General features: G+C 62.2%; 1 protein-coding gene across 2 annotated transcripts in view; it reads left to right on the top strand.

Moving 5' to 3' along the window:
• The window catches only part of LZTR1 (leucine zipper like post translational regulator 1), an 18,218-nt gene extending 2,350 nt beyond the window's left edge, over positions 1-15,868 (top strand). Inside the window, exons 1-21 of one of the 2 annotated variants that reach the window (XM_057491955.1) lie at positions 380-726; positions 1,170-1,232; positions 4,074-4,130; positions 5,574-5,653; positions 6,085-6,193; positions 6,704-6,787; positions 7,666-7,723; positions 8,261-8,400; positions 9,495-9,696; positions 10,052-10,207; positions 10,602-10,712; positions 11,060-11,152; positions 11,270-11,365; positions 11,443-11,608; positions 11,777-11,946; positions 12,050-12,206; positions 12,952-13,078; positions 13,168-13,317; positions 13,875-13,980; positions 14,065-14,145; positions 14,408-15,868. In XM_057491955.1, coding sequence (XP_057347938.1) covers positions 527-726; positions 1,170-1,232; positions 4,074-4,130; positions 5,574-5,653; positions 6,085-6,193; positions 6,704-6,787; positions 7,666-7,723; positions 8,261-8,400; positions 9,495-9,696; positions 10,052-10,207; positions 10,602-10,712; positions 11,060-11,152; positions 11,270-11,365; positions 11,443-11,608; positions 11,777-11,946; positions 12,050-12,206; positions 12,952-13,078; positions 13,168-13,317; positions 13,875-13,980; positions 14,065-14,145; positions 14,408-14,524 — 2,523 coding nt within the window. In that variant the 5' untranslated portion in view covers positions 380-526 and the 3' untranslated portion in view covers positions 14,525-15,868. Of the gene's footprint in view, positions 1-379; positions 727-1,169; positions 1,233-4,073; positions 4,131-5,573; positions 5,654-6,084; positions 6,194-6,703; positions 6,788-7,665; positions 7,724-8,260; positions 8,401-9,494; positions 9,697-10,051; positions 10,208-10,601; positions 10,713-11,059; positions 11,153-11,269; positions 11,366-11,442; positions 11,609-11,776; positions 11,947-12,049; positions 12,207-12,951; positions 13,079-13,167; positions 13,318-13,874; positions 13,981-14,064; positions 14,146-14,407 lie in introns of those variants that run through there. The other variant, XM_057491956.1, reaches the window with a different exon arrangement.

Raw genomic sequence — 15,868 nt, 5'->3', positions numbered from 1 at the left:
GCTCAGCCAATAACAATCAATGCTGAGGGAGGACGCCGGGAGCCAGAACTGAGGGCGCAAGCAGGAAGGGAATAGGCTGGCTCCCACGTAGGCCGCCGGGGGCCCGGCACCCGCCACCTGGGGTCCTGGGAGCGGCGGACGATCAAGGCCGAGTCCCGCGCAGGCAGGGAATGCCGGGAACTGGCCGGTCTCCGGGCAGCGTGAGCCTCACCGGCATCAGGAAGTGCGTTTCCTACGGGGCTGGAGAGTGGACGCTGCGGTCACTGGAAGGGGCGGCTGGGCGCCCGTACTTCTCGAGAAGTGCTTCCCGGAAGGTTACACGCCAGCAGCTAGGGCGCGTCCTAGACGCCGCGCCGGCCCGCGGAGTCACCAACACCGCTAGGCTTGTCGGGAAGCGAGAGCCGCGCGGGTCGGAAGTGTCTCGCGGTGGGCACAGGGCTCGCCGGGAAATGTAGTCCCTCGGGGCGGCCCCGGGCGGTGCCCGTACGTTCAGCAGACCCGGCGGCCGATCGGGCGTGGACCCGGGATGGCTGGGCCGGGTGGCTCGGGGGGCCCGATCGGGGCCGGGGCCCTGGCCGGCGGCGCGCGGTCCAAGGTGGCCCCGAGCGTGGACTTTGACCACAGCTGCTCGGACAGTGTTGAGTACCTGACGCTCAACTTCGGGCCCTTCGAGACGGTGCATCGTTGGCGGCGCCTCCCGCCCTGCGACGAGTTCGTGGGCGCCCGGTACGGCGGGGTTCCGGGGGGCTTGGGGAAAGGGCGTGTCAGGCGATCTAGGGCGGAGGCCAGGGCGAGGTGCCTTGGGGTGGGACCCGGTGATGGGAGCTGGGGGGTCATGGTGGTGTCCAGGGCAGGGGAGGGGACTCTGACGGAATGTGGTCGCCTGGAGCAAGGTACTAGAGTTAAGCTGGGTTTGTGGATCTCAGGCTGGTGTCCCAAATGCTCTGTAGTCGGGTGGGGAAGTCCAGAGAGTCCTAAGGCAGTGACAGGGGTCCCCACATGCATGGTCCTTTGGGGGTACTGGTGGAATTTAGGAGTCCCCTTCGATCTGGGCAGTTAAGTGGTATTAACCAATGTAGGTGGCAGCCCTGGTGCTAAGTCTCATTCTTTGGGTGTTCCCAAGAAGTCTTGGCCTCACCACCACCCACACATCCCTCCTTTCTTTGCAGGCGCAGCAAACACACAGTGGTGGCCTATAAAGACGCCATCTATGTGTTTGGTGGAGACAATGGGTGAGTAATTCTGAGCATCAGGGTATTTGGACCAGGAGGGAGAAGCGTGGTGGTCGGGACCCGGCCTCTGCAGCCTCACTGATATCTTTCCAGGTGTTAGCTAAGCACTCAGCCTCAGTTTCCCAGTCTGTGAGGTTCCCTGCACGCGAGGCCCTCAGCACATCCTGGAGTGGGTAGCACACTCTCAGGACGTGGAGATGTCCCTCTTGCTCTGAGTCGGTGGACACAGCTTTGAAAGAAACACTTCTGCTCTGCTGCCCCCTCGCCAGGCACTTTTCCTTCCCTGCCAGTACTCTCTGGGCCTCATCCACATACATGCAGCTGAGAAGTTTTATTCATTTCCTGCATTTTTCACTTTCTGTAAGGGTTTTTCCACATGAATTTCAGGCAAACAGTGTTCCTGGCAATGACCCCATGTTCTGTCAGTGGGCACCCCTCCATCTCAGGAACTGTCCCAGTTGTGGCTGATTTTGTTTGGTGAACTCTTATTATTATAATGGCCACGGTGAACTCTTGGTTTGGGCATCCTCTTCCTTCTCCTGGTGTGTTTGCTTCTCTACAACTCGTTTCCCAGGAGCTGGGTTTATATAGAGGGAAAGAGCTATTGTAATGTGTGGTAGGCCATGTCAACTACTAGGCATGCTTGTTCTGGACCAGGAGAGGGGGCGTCTGGTCTGGTCAGGGAAGCCTTCCTGGAGGCATTGATGACCTGAAAGATGAGTGAGAATGAGCCAGGCACCAAGGAATAGTGTGCTAGGCAGAGGGATGAGCACGGGCGAGGGCTTGGAGGTAGACAGTGCAGGACAGCACCAGGACTGGAGTTTGGGCAGGGTGTCCCTCCCTCCCTCGGTCATCAGTGTGCTCAGGAGAGGCTGGGGATGCCCATCAGATGGCTTCTGGCTCTGGGAGGATTGGGAGCCTCCTGGATATAGAGTTGAAGCTTGGTCTCCCGACGGTTAGGGCTAAGATGAAGTTAGTTTTCTGGCTTTGGGAGTGGGCAGGTGGTTTAATGGCACTAAATGCACTCTGGGCTCTGCCCGGTGGGGGCAGCCACATGCCCTGCTTTTTCAAAGGTGCTCCTGAGGGCCAGTGGGCACAAGGCCCTGAGGGAATCAGGATGGAGGCCGAGGGCACGGTGTTTGCGCACAACTGATCCTGCCCGAGTCCTGTCTTGTCTCGCAACCAAAGGACTGGCCTGAAGCCCAGGAAGGGCAGGCTCTTATTCGTGCTGCAGGCTCTGTCCTGCGGGGCCCTCTGGGGGCTAACTTGTTGCTGGTGGGCCAAGCAGGAGCCCCTGGGGATCTGCAGATGGGGCAGAGCCATCTCCTTGGGTGTGGTCTCTAGCTTCCAACCTGTCTCCCCCACAGCCGCTTTCCCCATGAGCAGCCAGAGGAATCCATTTGGAAATGCAAGTCAGAGGTGTTCGTCTGCAACTCATAGCCCTGGGATGTCTCCCCACCTCTCTCGGAGTGAAGGCTCAAGCCCTCCTGATGGCCACAGGGCCCTGCACGTTCGGGCCACCCCTGCCCCCTGCCCTGCACTGCACTGGGCCTCACTCTGCCTTGCTCGGTTCTGACTCACCACACATCCCTCTGCTCAGGCCATTGTACTGGCTGCTCCCTCCTTCCGGGCCTCTCTGTCCCTCTCCTGAATCTTCTGTGAGCGAGGCCTTCTTGACCACTTGCCAGCTGGACCAACTGGTAGCCCTTCCCTTCCCTTCTGCACCTCTTACCGTTCCATTGGCCCCAGAGGTATTTATTATCTGTCTCCCCCACTGGGGCAGGACCTGTGTCCCAGTACCCAATTCAATAAAATGCTTGTCACATGAAGGAATGAAATTTGGAAGAGGTATCTGCCCACTGATAAGTTTACTGCAGCCTTAGTGAGATTCACCCAAACCGGAGAGGCTGGTGTCCTGCACGGGGTGGTGAGTGGGAGCACCCCCAGGAGTCAAGTTCCCCAGCAAGTCGAGTTTGCTTGACAGCTGCACAGCAACAAGCAGAAGTGTTTTTGGCTACAATGTGACACTAAGAAACAGGATACAAATCTGTCTCACTCTAGTTGCAGCTTCGTAAAGACTGGCTGGGTACAAAGAAAGATGGCTGCCTGCAGCATGTGGGCGCAGGCCGGGTGGGGTTGGGGGCACTGGCAGGCAAATGGGAGAGATTGCAGTCACACCTCTGCTTCTCCGTCTTGGGCTTCCTGGCTGTCTGACCTCAGACAGGCCCTTTTATCTCGCTGCGATTTCCTCTTCTGTAAACGGAGGTGGAGAGCACACCCCCTGGAGACCTGGCAAGGGATGGTGCCCTTTCCTCCCACTCACTGACAAGGGCTGGGCAGTGGCACGAGGGTCTCCCTACAGTGATGGCCCGTGGATTTGTTATCTTTTGTTGTATCTTTAATGTGGTTGTTAACACTGGATTTGCCACAAAGATGTAGCAAGAAGATCAGAGAGGAGGGAAGGGCCCTCCCCTGGGATGTGGGCAACTGCATTGTGGTGGCCGAGCCTCAGAGAAGGGGGTGTGCAGACCTGCAGGTGTCTGGAGCCTGGGGTGAGGTGTGAGCACTTAGGCAGCCGCTGGGCGGCCAGGAGGGCACCCTGGTCCTGACCAGGAGGCCATCCTGGCTTGGTGGCAGCTCTGGTGCCCGCACAGCTGAGGGGCTTCCATTGTGGTCACTACTCTGGGCCCTCGGGTATCGGCTGGTTGCCTGCCCCTGGCTAAGTCCCCAAGCCCCATCCCCCAGTCCCCTGGGCCACGGTGTCCACTTCCCCGGTTCTGGACAGGCACCACCCCAAAGAGCCTACTGGGACCGACCCCACCCCCACTGGCTGTGTTTCAGGAAGACGATGCTTAATGACCTCCTGCGGTTTGATGTGAAGGACTGCTCCTGGTGCAGGTGGGTGGCCTCTGAGCTGCAAGCTGCTGGGCTTTGATTGCCAGTGGCTGAGCTCGCTCCTGGGAAGCTGGAGAGAAGCTCTGAGGAGGAGCTACCCGTGCGCCGGGCTGCCCTGCCCAGAGCTGCTCTGGTGTCTCCTGTCTCCTGGGTTCTTCCCAGTCCATGATAGGGATTGATTATTCTGAACCAGTTATGTACGGGGATCTCTTTGATCCAGTTTCAAATCCTCAAATTCCTTCCCAGTCAGCCCTCAAGTCACCAGGTCTATCTCCTGGACCAGGGGCTGCCCTGGGAGCTGACGTGGTGCCCGTCAGCTGGTGGGTCACTCCAGGACTGGCTGTGCTGCAGGGTGCTGCCCGGGATGGCAGTGGTGCCTCCCCTTCCCTCCCCTCCTCTGCCAGGAGACCTCCCACGGGCAGCAGGCAGCACTCCAGCCCTGCCTTCTGTCCCACTTATGGCCCTCCCCCGCTGTGTGACCTTGGGCAAGACATTCCCTCTCTGAGCACCCCTTCTCTGCTAGGAGACTCCCCTGTGGAGCAGCTCATAGCTGAGGGGGAGCAATGGATCCCAGGATTGGGAGGTACCGGGCTTCCTCATGAGCTCTGCCATCTGCTTGTGCAGGAGCACAGACCCGCTGTGCCACTCGGGGGCCATGCTCTCTGTGCAGCTCTCATAGGCTCCAGCAGCCGTAAGGGGGTGGTCTCACTGCTCCACTCTGATGGAGGAGGATGTCTGGCCCAGGACCCAGAACTGCTGAACTGGGCGCGCAGCAGGCATCTCTCTGTGCCACACGCCCCTGCCCAGGAGATGGCTGGTGCTGGGCTTGCCAGTGAAGTTTACGTGGTGTTTCTCTCCCACTTGGTTTTAAAATACAGCCAATAGTTACAGATTAATTTTTAAAAATCACTCTGAAGGCTTTACAATTCCTTGTTTAAAAAGGCTTAAGTATAAAACTCTGAAAAGGAGCAGCCCCAGGAAAGCAGTATTAATAGGTTTTTAATTAAGTAGAATCTGTGGACCACTTGTGCTGCAGAATACAGTGCAGCTGTGAGAATGTCAGACTAGGTGGTCCTACGATAGCGTGAGGGTCTAACCCCATTCTACTACTGAGTTGAAAAAGGCAGATTACAAAATATCTGCTCCATGATTCCTTTTAAAGAAATTACTCAGTGGTGTAAATAATGCCTAGGACAGCTATGGAGAGGCCTCAAGGTGTGGACAGTGGTTTCTGGCAAAGGGATTATACAGAAGTTTTAGTGCTGTTTATTGTTTTTTTCTTATTGGCAAGATTTTTTTTTAAGTTTCTTTAATGAGCAGGTATCACCTTCAAAATACAAAAAGCAAAGGAAGGCTGGGATGGTAGGGGCTGCCCTGAGTGGTGTGGACCTCATGGCTGACTCATACAGACACCCACTACCCCTTGTCCCCCCACCTCCTGCCCAGAGCCTTCACGACAGGGACCCCGCCAGCCCCCCGCTACCACCACTCGGCCGTGGTCTACGGGAGCAGCATGTTTGTCTTCGGTAAGCCACCTGTCACCGCCCGGGAGCTGTGCTCTCTCCCGCTCCCATCAGGCCTTGGGCTCACGTGCTGTGCGTGGCTGACCCATCTGTCTGCCCTCGGCTGTCTCTGCCTGAGCCCTCTGAGTTCCCGCATGGGGCTGGGGGGCCTTTCATGGGCCCCTTTCCCTGAACATCCTGGTCTCCTGGGCTGGAATTGTCTGCCTCTGTGGCCAGGCCAGAAGGTTGCTCCCCCAGGGCTGGGGATTTGGGTTCTGCTCACCTCTGCATCCCCAGAGCCTAGTACAGAGGTAGGTGTGCAGTAGGTGGCCCCCAAAGGTTGTGGTGGGAGACCCAAATGCATTTTAAATAAGGCCAGATTCTGCCCCTGCCTCCCATGGTTTGAAAACTGAAATGCTGCTTTTGGGTGTGACGTGTTCTCACTCTTTACCCAGGTGGCTACACTGGGGACATTTATTCCAATTCTAACTTGAAGAATAAAAATGACCTCTTTGAATACAAGTTTGCAACTGGCCAGTGGACAGAGTGGAAAATTGAAGGACGGTGAGATGCTTTGCTGACACCTTTGGGGACTGCCACCACACTAGGTCCCCAGCGGCAGCAGGCCCAGGGCCCGGCTCCCACAGCATCACAGATGAAGGGCCTGGGGCCCAGAGCGGCCGGGAGGCGGCGGGTCGGCTGTGCCTGTCCGCTGTGTCCCCTAGCACTTAGGCGCCCTCCTTTCAGAAAGCAGCAGGGCCTGCGTGTTGTACTGCAGAGGGGTGCTCCTCCTGTCCTGGTTGTAAAGCACCCCTGTGGTATCTGCAGGCAGCTGGGATGGGGTCTGTGACCTCAGGGTGTCTGAACACCCCCATCACACTGCTGGCTGCTCAGGCCGCAGGAGGTCAGCCTCCGGGCTGCCGCTTATTCCCAGTGCCCAGGCTGGAGCCCCCCAAGCCCCAGTGTCAGCAGGCAGGGGTGTGGCGGCTCGGGAGCCCTGGGGGGCCTTGCGGAGCCGTGAGGCTCAGGTCTGTGCTGGGCAGCCTCACTCTTCACCCGCTCCTTGCACCCCAGGTTGCCAGTTGCTCGGTCAGCCCACGGTGCCACGGTGTACAGTGACAAGCTGTGGATCTTCGCTGGCTATGATGGCAATGCCAGGTGGGTGGTGGCCTAGCTCGTGTGCTGCTCAGCAGCCCTGGTCGTGTTCTGAGCAGGCCTAACTGGTACGGGGGTCTGTCAGGAGGGTGGGTATGTGGGTGGGGGTGGGCAGACGAGGAGGATGGGCAGGGAGAGGGTGCAGGCCTCTGAGTGAAGCTCGCCCTGACCCCCACAAAGGTCAGCAGGACTGGCACCCTTGAAGTCTCTCCTGGGGGCCTCGAGGAGATGGCAAGCCTGGCCCTTGTTTGGACAGCTGGCCTGGGGTGGGCTGGTCTGCACAGCAGCGGGGCCGGAGCTGGGCGGCGTCAGCCGGGAGGATGGGGCAGGTGGTGCTTGGGTTGCGGGCTGAGGAACTGAGGCTCGGTGAGTGACTGAGGGGCTGAGGGGGCAGGGGGCGGCAGCAGCAGGGCCCAGGCGGACCCGTCCCCTGTGCAGGGCAACGTGGGGCTTCTTGTTGATGTCTCAGGCATTCACTCCTTGTTCTGGAAAATTGGCCCTGCTGTGTTTTTTTATCACAAAAGCAGCATGTGCTCATTCTCCAAGCTTCATCATCATAGGAACTCCAAGGGGTGTGGGCCGTGCTTTCCGTGGGCAGTGCCTCTCCCCCGGCCTCGCCCCGCTCCCGTGTCGGCGGCTGGGTGGCCGACCCTGCCACACTGGCCTGCTGTGTGAATGAGGCCACTCATTCCTGCGTAGCAGGGAGGCGGTGCCGCTACCCCCAGACCCCAGAGGCTGCCACCTGACAGCTGCTCCACCGGCCCCTGGTCAGAATCCCTGTGGTGTGTTCCTCCCCCAGAGCCGTGCCTCCTGGCCAGGGGTGAGCCACCCTGGCAGCCAGTCTCAGCTGTGGGGATCCTGACCCCTCTGTCCTAATGCAGGTTGAACGACATGTGGACCATTGGCCTCCAGGACCGGGAGCTCACGTGCTGGGAGGAGGTGAGGAGCATGGGACCGGTGAGGCGGGGGGCACAGGGGGCAGAGTGGGCTGGGCTGGGGTGGGGACCACTTCGCTCCCCTTGCCAAAGCCCACGCTTGGCCTTACACTGCCCTCCCACCGCCTGCCTGATCTTGGACCAGTTCCAGCAGCTCTGGCCTGGCGACTAGCTCCGCTCTGATGGCAGCCTGTCCTGGGGTGGTGGAGCCTGCGCATGATCTGCACTCAAGTGCTGGTCACCTCCAGGGCTGCGTGCTGCCGGGTGTGCTTGCTGCGCCGGCTGCCGATCGGCCCCACCAGTCCACTATCTATCCGCTTGGGGCTTCTTATGCTTTAGTGATGGTTTTAGCCCCAACTGTGTAAAACTGGGCCCATTTAGGTGGGAGAGGTAGGTCTTTAATCTGTCCTGTAAAAAGCGATCCATGAACCCTCATTCACGGAAGTTTCAAGAGTAAATGTAGCCCCAGCTCAGTGGTGTGGGTGGGCACCCGTGCGCCCAGGTCCCATGAGGGCCCAGCTGGGCTGCCTCCCCTACCCAGGTGGCCCAGAGCGGCGAGATCCCACCCTCCTGCTGCAACTTCCCTGTGGCCGTGTGCCGGGACAAGATGTTCGTGTTCTCAGGGCAGAGCGGAGCCAAGATCACCAACAGCCTGTTCCAGTTTGAGTTCAAGGACAAGATGTGAGTGCCCCGTGGCGGGCCCACGGCCGGCGCCCCACTCCTGTGTCTGGCGCCGTTCCTGTGAGCTCCTGCGTACAGCCAGCAAGCTGCCTTCCCAGGGCAGAGAAGTGCGGTGTCTTTATACAGAAGCGCAGGAGGGCCCCCGCAGGCCCCTGGGGCATGGCTGCCACTCAGCCAGACAAGGCTCGCCCGGGCTGGCCTCTCTGCCCAGTATGAAGGCGCCTGAACCCCGTCCATGGCTTGGTTAGAGTCGCCAGTAACAAACGTGGTTGGCATAGGTGTCATATGATGGCAGAGGACTGGAGGGTGCGCAGGCCCAGGGGCCTCCTACTCTGTGCTGTCCGTGGCTGCCGGCCAGCCTGTGGCCCCCACGCTGGACACTGAGCCCTGGGGGAGGTGTGGGCTGGGCCTCGGCTGAAGGAGCGAGTGGAGGAGAGGTAACGGAGTGTGGGGTTCTCAGGAGGGGACTTGGAGCAGCCCTGGAGGCCAGGGGCCTCAGCCGGGAAGAGGGAGGGTAGCGCATGCGGGGCAGAGGAAACCCGCCCAGCTCTTCTGTCCTGGGTGGCCAGCCGGGGAGGAGGGTCACACTGCACGCAGGCCAGCTGCTCCACCCTCGCCTCGGTCCTCAGAGGACTCCCAGCAACTGGGGGCAGGCCTGGAGAGCTGGGCAGTGTGGTAGAGGAGTTTGGAAGCAGAGGCCGGTGTACCTGGGGGTGAAGAGGCGTTGGGCAGACCTGCAGGCACCAGCCAGGTGGCTGGGGCAGGTTTGCAGGGGCACCAGTGTTGGGAAAGACGCCTGAGTGCTGTGCAGGGGTGTGGCCACTGCCCGGGGGATGCTGATGGAGGTGCTTCTGGAGGGCAGAGGCGAGGGCTCCAGGCCAGAGCTGGGCGCCAGACTTTAGCTCGGGGTGGAGTGGATGCTGATGGGAAGGAATCCAGACTCTGCGACCAGCAGCAGCCCAGGATGGGCGTCGGGAGACCCTGGCGGCCCAGGCAGCCCGGAGCCCCGTGGGGTAGAATCAGTGCCCTCCAGGGAGCCTGCTGCCCACCTTCACCCCCGCACCCTGGCACCGGCTCACTGTCTTGTGCCCTAGGTGGACGCGCATCCCCACTGAGCACCTGCTCCGTGGCTCCCCGCCACCCCCACAGCGGCGCTATGGGCACACCATGGTGGCCTTTGACCGCCACCTCTATGTGTTTGGGGGTGCCGCGGACAATACACTGCCCAACGAGCTGCACTGCTATGATGTGGACTTCCAGACGTGGGAGGTCGTCCAGCCCAGCTCAGACAGCGAGGTGAGCGTGGCCGGGCCTTAGGTGGGCAGGGGCACCCAGGCCCCATGCCTGCGGTGTGGAGGTCCTGGGCCACCTGCTCCTGCTGCCCCCCAGCTCCTCACAGCCTCAGTGGGCTCCCAGGGCGCCCAGCCCTGCTCCCTGTGCCCCTCGGCCTGCTCTCCAGCCGCAGCCCCGGGCTTCTAACACCCCACTTCCCACCACCTCCGTGTGCTGAGAACCACCTGCCCCCCTTCTCACCGTGCCGTGAGCTCCCTCACCCCGTGGCTCGTTGCCTCCCAAGCCTGGCCCCACAGCACCCCCTGGAAAGGGCTGCCCGTGCTGACTGGTCCCACTCCTGCATGTTTCTCCCTATCAGGTCGGCGGGGCTGAGCTACCGGAGCGAGCATCTGCTTCCGAGGAGCTGCCTTCCCTGGGCTCTGAGGAGCGGGGGGCCTTCAGGAAGTCCCGCGATGTGTTCGGCCTGGACTTTGGCACCACCACAGCCAAGCAGCCTGCCCCGCCAGCCTCAGAGGTGAGGCAGGCCCATTGTTACTGCGTCATCATCCCTGAAGCTGGTCCTGTGATCAACTCCTGTCTCAGAGGCAAGACTGAGGCTCAGAGTACGTGTCGGGGTCACACAGCACGCAGGGCGAGCCCATGCTGTTGACCGGGCCATGTCGGTGCGGCACACGAGACTTGAGCACCTGCCCACTCTGTCCAACTCAAGGGTCCACAGGGGCCCGTCCTGCCCACTCGCCACACAGGCCCTGCCCCCACCTGTGGCCACTCTTAGGGGCCTGCTCTGTGGCCCCTCCTCCAAGGCCATTGGTGCCACGTCCTTGCCCAGCCAGGCCAGCCCCAGGCCTCAGCCAGCCCCACTGCTGGAGACCTTGCCCTGCCCCGCTGACATGTACTCCCCCGCCCAGCTGCCCAGCGGAAGGCTCTTCCACGCAGCTGCTGTGATCTCGGACGCCATGTACATCTTCGGGGGCACAGTGGACAACAACATACGCAGTGGGGAGATGTACAGGTTCCAGGTAGGGCCCCTGGGCCCCTGGGGTGTGGGCCAGCTCTGCGGCAGTGGACACATTGGCCAAGCGGGTGGGGGCAGGCTTGTCCAAGGGTGCCTAGAGCTGGGCCAGACCTGGTGAGGTGGCAGATTTCTGAGGAGTCCGGCAGCTGGGGTGGGTTCTCTAGGCCCGGGGCAGTCTCAGGAACCCCAGTGCAGGGGCAGGGGTGGGGCAGCACTGGGGCTCACAGCGGGCCGTGGAGGGAGGGGGCTGGGCTGAGCAGGGCTGGGCACTGGTTTCTCAAGGGCACCTGAGGCCTGGGGCAGGGCCAGGGCCCCCAGTGGCTGCCCTCCACACCACGGTGTCTCCTGCAGTTCTCCTGTTACCCCAAGTGCACACTGCATGAAGACTATGGGCGGCTGTGGGAGAGCCGCCAGTTCTGTGACGTGGAGTTTGTGTTGGGTGAGGTGGGTGCCCCTCCTGTGCCCAGAGGCACAGCTGGCTGCCCTCGGGTGTCTGGAGTCCTGGGGTCCCTGCTGGGGTGAGGGTCCTGTTTCCTCCACCAGGTGTCATTCTTGCTGCAGAAGGAGGAGTGTGTGCAGGGCCACGTGGCCATCGTCACAGCGCGGAGCCGCTGGCTCCGCCGGAAGATTGTGCAGGCGCGGGAGCGGCTGGCCCAGGTGGGGCGCTGCCCCGCTCCCCCCAGTCGGGCAGCGGCTTCCAGGGGGTGGCCCTGAGCTCCCTTCCTTCCCCACAGAAGCTGGAGGAGGAGACTGCCCTGGCGCCCGGGGAGGCCCCTGGTGCAGCTGTGGGTGGGGCCCGGCCGCCCCTGCTGCGAGTGGCCATCCGCGAGGCCGAGGCCCGGCCGTTTGAGGTGCTCATGCAGTTCCTCTACACCGACAAGATCAAGTACCCAAGGAGAGGTCTGCCTGGGGGGCGAGGGGGGCGGGGCCCGGGCTGGGAACGGCCCCGAGACTCAGCGGCCTGAGGTGCCGCCTGGCGGCCCCGGCCCACCCTTGTCCGCGGGGAGAGCCCTGGGTGCTGCCCCCTGCTCCCCGTGGTCGCTGAGGCTCAGGGGCTCTTGGGCGCAGGCCACGTGGAGGACGTGCTGCTCATCGTGGACGTGTACAAGCTGGCGCTGAGCTTCCAGCTGAGCCGTCTGGAGCAGCTGTGTCGGCAGTACATCGAGGCTTCTGTGGACCTGCAGAACGTGCTCATCGTGTGCGAGAGCGCCACGCGGCTGCAGCTGGGCCAGCTCAAGGTGCGCTTGGCAGCGGCCGATGCCCACGGGCCCCGCGTGTACCCAGGCCGTGGCCCTGGGAGCCAGGCCTGACCCCACCGCCTGCCTGGCTTGTCTGTCCCAGGAGCACTGCCTGAACTTCGTGGTGAAGGAGTCCCACTTCAACCAGGTGATCATGATGAAGGAGTTCGAGCGCCTCTCCTCCCCACTTATCGTGGAGATAGTGCGACGGAAGCAGCAGCCACCTCCCCGTGCCCCCTCAGACCAGCCCGTGGACATCGGTAGGGAGCCCTGGGCCCCTTCCCTGAGAGCGCCAGGCCAGGCCGCTGTTCCAGCTCATGGGAGACGAGGAGCCGTGGAAGCACTGGCCTGGCCCTTGGGGTGGGTGCCAGAACACGAGAGGCCCCCTGGGCACAGGGCCAGGGCACAGGCAGAACCCCCAGACCCACAGGGCTGTCCACAGCGGGCAGCGCACTTGAGGGCGGGGGTCTCCTGGCCTGTTTCTGCGGGGGGGCGCGGGGCTCCTCTGCAGCCAGGGTGCCTGCCCCTGGCTGACCTCAGGTCTGTGGGCCTCCTAAGTGAGCAACGCGCCCAGGAGCACAGCGATTAGTCACCGAGCTTCGCTTCTGGGCATGCGCACTGTCAGGGCCCGGCGAGGGGGAAGCAGGCCTCAGATGCCCCTCCCCCTCCTGGTTCCCCGCAGCCCAAGGAGGGACAACAGAGGCTCTTCCACCTCTGACCTTCCCCGGGGCCTGTGCTGCTCCTCGCCAGTGGTCTCTGTGACACACACAGGGCATGTGAGGTGTACCAGGCCTGGAGGGTGGAGCAGGGAGGTGGGCTGAACTTGGGAGGTCAGGCTCGGGGCCCGGTAGGCCTGAGGGCCATGCTTCGTGGCTTTGTGGGCAGATGGGGAGGAGGTGGTGGTGCCCTTGTGGCCCTGAGCCCAAGTCAGAAGCTGCCCTCTGGCTCCGGGTGTGCAGGGGGCAGGAGGCACCTGCTCAGGGTCCCTCCACGCCCACTCTGCAGGCACATCTCTGATCCAGGACATGAAGGCGTACCTGGAGGGGGCAGGTGCGGAGTTCTGTGACATCACACTGCTGCTGGATGGGCACCCCCGGCCAGCCCACAAGGCCATCCTGGCCGCCCGCTCCAGGTGGGTGGGGCGCGGCCGCAGGGCCGGGCTGGCCTGGCACTGGCTGCAGTGGCTGGAGCTGGGCCAATGCTGCCCGTCCCTGTCTGCAGCTACTTCGAGGCCATGTTCCGGTCCTTCATGCCTGAGGACGGGCAGGTGAACATCTCCATCGGGGAGATGGTGCCCAGTAGGCAGGCCTTCGAGTCCATGCTGCGCTACATTTACTACGGCGAGGTCAACATGCCGCCCGAGGACTCACTGCATCCGCACTCCGGAGGGCGCTGTGGGGTCGCCACTGGGGGTCCCCGTGCCCACCAGCTGGGCGGTTTCCCAAAGATTTCCTGGTGCCCAGTGCTCTACTGGGGTTCTCTGAAGTCATTAGCTGGCACAGAGGGGTGCACAGCCAGGGCAGTGGGTGGGTTCTTGCCCTCATGACTGCCCAGAGGAAGGGGTCAGTCATTGCCCTACGTGGTGGGCAGACAGACAGACGTGGAATGATTCCCGGTCACGTCACTTCAGCAGGATCTGAACATGGGGTGCAGGGGTCCTCGGGGCTCTGTAAGGCTGTGGACAGCTCTGCATAGGGGCATCTCCCGGGCAGGGGATTTTGTGGATCCTGACTGGGGCTTTTGACCCCTAAGGGGTTCAGAGCCTGTGTAGAGGGCAAGGTGCGGCCTGCCTGCCCTGGTGCCGCGTGCCAGCCCCTCGTGGGGTGGGTCCCCCTTCTGAGCAGGCAGGAGGCAGCGGCCTGGTCTTAGGCCTCTGCCCTCAGTGGGGACGGGCTCCTCTGGCCAGACGCTCCTTAACCCGCCCCTAGCTACCTGTTCGCGGCCCCCTACTACTACGGCTTCTACAACAACCGGCTGCAGGCATACTGCAAGCAGAACCTGGAGATGAACGTGACGGTGCAAAACGTGCTACAGGTAGCCCACCCGGTGTCCACAGGCTTCCCCGCACCTGCTGGGCAGGGGAGGTGGGGCAGTGCCTCAAGGAACCTGCCATTGCAGATCCTGGAGGCAGCAGACAAGACACAGGCGCTGGACATGAAGCGGCACTGCCTGCATATTATCGTGCACCAGTTCACCAAGGTCAGGGCCTCCCGGCCGGTGCTCACTCCACACCCCCATCTGCACGACCCACTCCCCCATGGCCAGGTCAGGGGTGGGGTGGGGTGCCTGGAACCTCGGCGTCCTTGGCAACAGTGGGCCCAGGGGGTAACCACACCCGCCCACTGCCACTCCTCCTCCCGTCCTCAGGTCCACCCAGCCCTGGGCTGGTTGAGCGCCCAAGGACTCCCTGGCCCTCAGGCGGAGTTGGTTCCTTCCTTTAGCCTTTGGTCGCCTCCCGCAGGTCTCCAAGCTGCCCACGCTGCGCTCGCTGAGCCAGCAGCTGCTGCTTGACATCATAGACTCCCTGGCCTCCCACATCTCCGACAAGCAGTGCGCAGAGCTCTGTGCTGACATATGAGCTGGCCCATGCGGGAGAGTGACCACGCCTACCCTGCCCTGTCCACTGCAAAGACTGCATTGGCCACGCTCAGGCCTGTAGGAGGTGGTCGGACCTGCCCACCAGGGGGCAGGGAGCCCAGAGCCTTGGGAGGGAGTGGAGGGAGGTGGGGAACCCCGAAGGCCTGTTCACTGCTGAGCACAGGTCTACAGGAAGTGGATGGCGCCCCAGGCCACCCTGCTGGCACGGTCTCCTGGGTGGAGGTGTGGGTGGGGACATGCAGGAGGCAGGGGTCCTGGGTAGGGCCCAGCAGTGGGGAGACAAGCCCATTAGGGACCTGGTTTTGGGTTGCCCACCTAGCAAGGCCCTGGCATGGCTTGTCAGTCTGGTCACTGGGTTCTGCTGTCAAGGCCCCTTCCACTTGGGGGCTGCACAGCACCCTTCACCCTCACTGAGGCTGGTATCAGGGGCCTCTCCAGCCACCCTGAGCTTGTTTGTGGGCAACAGTGGTGGGCAGGTGGAGTCTGACTCAGATGAATTTCGGGGTGGGAGGGTCCTGATCAGCCCCCAGTCCTAGGGGTCAGCTACTCTGGACTGAGCCTGGCTTCCTTCCCACCTGGGCAGACATCTGGGCCCCAGGCTGTTCCAGGAAGTCAGTAGAGATGCCCCCCAGGTCCCCATCTGTCCCCAAGTATTTATTCTGTCATAGACACACCTCCATTAAAGCCACGAGTGCTACCTACCACACACACCTTGTAGCACAGCCCCTCGGCCCTCCCAGAGCTAAGGGCTGATGGCTTGGGATTGGCTAGTCTTGCCTGGTTCTCTATCCGTGTCAGTAAACCCCTATCCCAACTGGGAGCGCGCCCGAAGGGTTGGGCAGGTATCCGCCCTGGCCCCTCCCTGCCAGGGGAACCCTGGTGGCCCAGAGCTGCACTATAGGCCCCTGGCTGTGAGGACCAGCCACCGAATCCATCCTGCCCTGACAGAAGGCCATGCATGAGTCCACCATGCCCAAAAGGCATTGCTCCACCTCCTTTCTGGGACCGGGAACCCAGGGACCTTCTCGCCCTGGCTGCCAGGGAGCCACTGTGGGGCATTGATCCCCCTCCCGGCCTTCGAGCTCGTTTCCTTTCTCGGGTTGTGCCCCTTGCTGAAGAGCCCCAGGAGCCGTGTGCAGGTGGACGGAGAGCCCTAGGGGAACCTTGGCAAGGGGAGCCCACCCATAATGCCACCAGCGGGCTGGGAAATAGCCTGGTGCAAGATGAGCCTCGGTGCCCTTCTGGAAACCCTGCTCAGCAGCAAAGCGTGTCACTCGTCATGTGACTGTCTCTCCTATATGTGAATAAATTTACACAGCAAGGA

Source organism: Manis pentadactyla, chromosome 14 (genome assembly GCF_030020395.1).
Source record: "Manis pentadactyla isolate mManPen7 chromosome 14, mManPen7.hap1, whole genome shotgun sequence".
Lineage (NCBI taxonomy): Eukaryota > Metazoa > Chordata > Mammalia > Pholidota > Manidae > Manis > Manis pentadactyla.
Note: the sequence above shows the minus strand (reverse complement) of the source record. Positions and strands in the feature narration are given on the sequence as shown.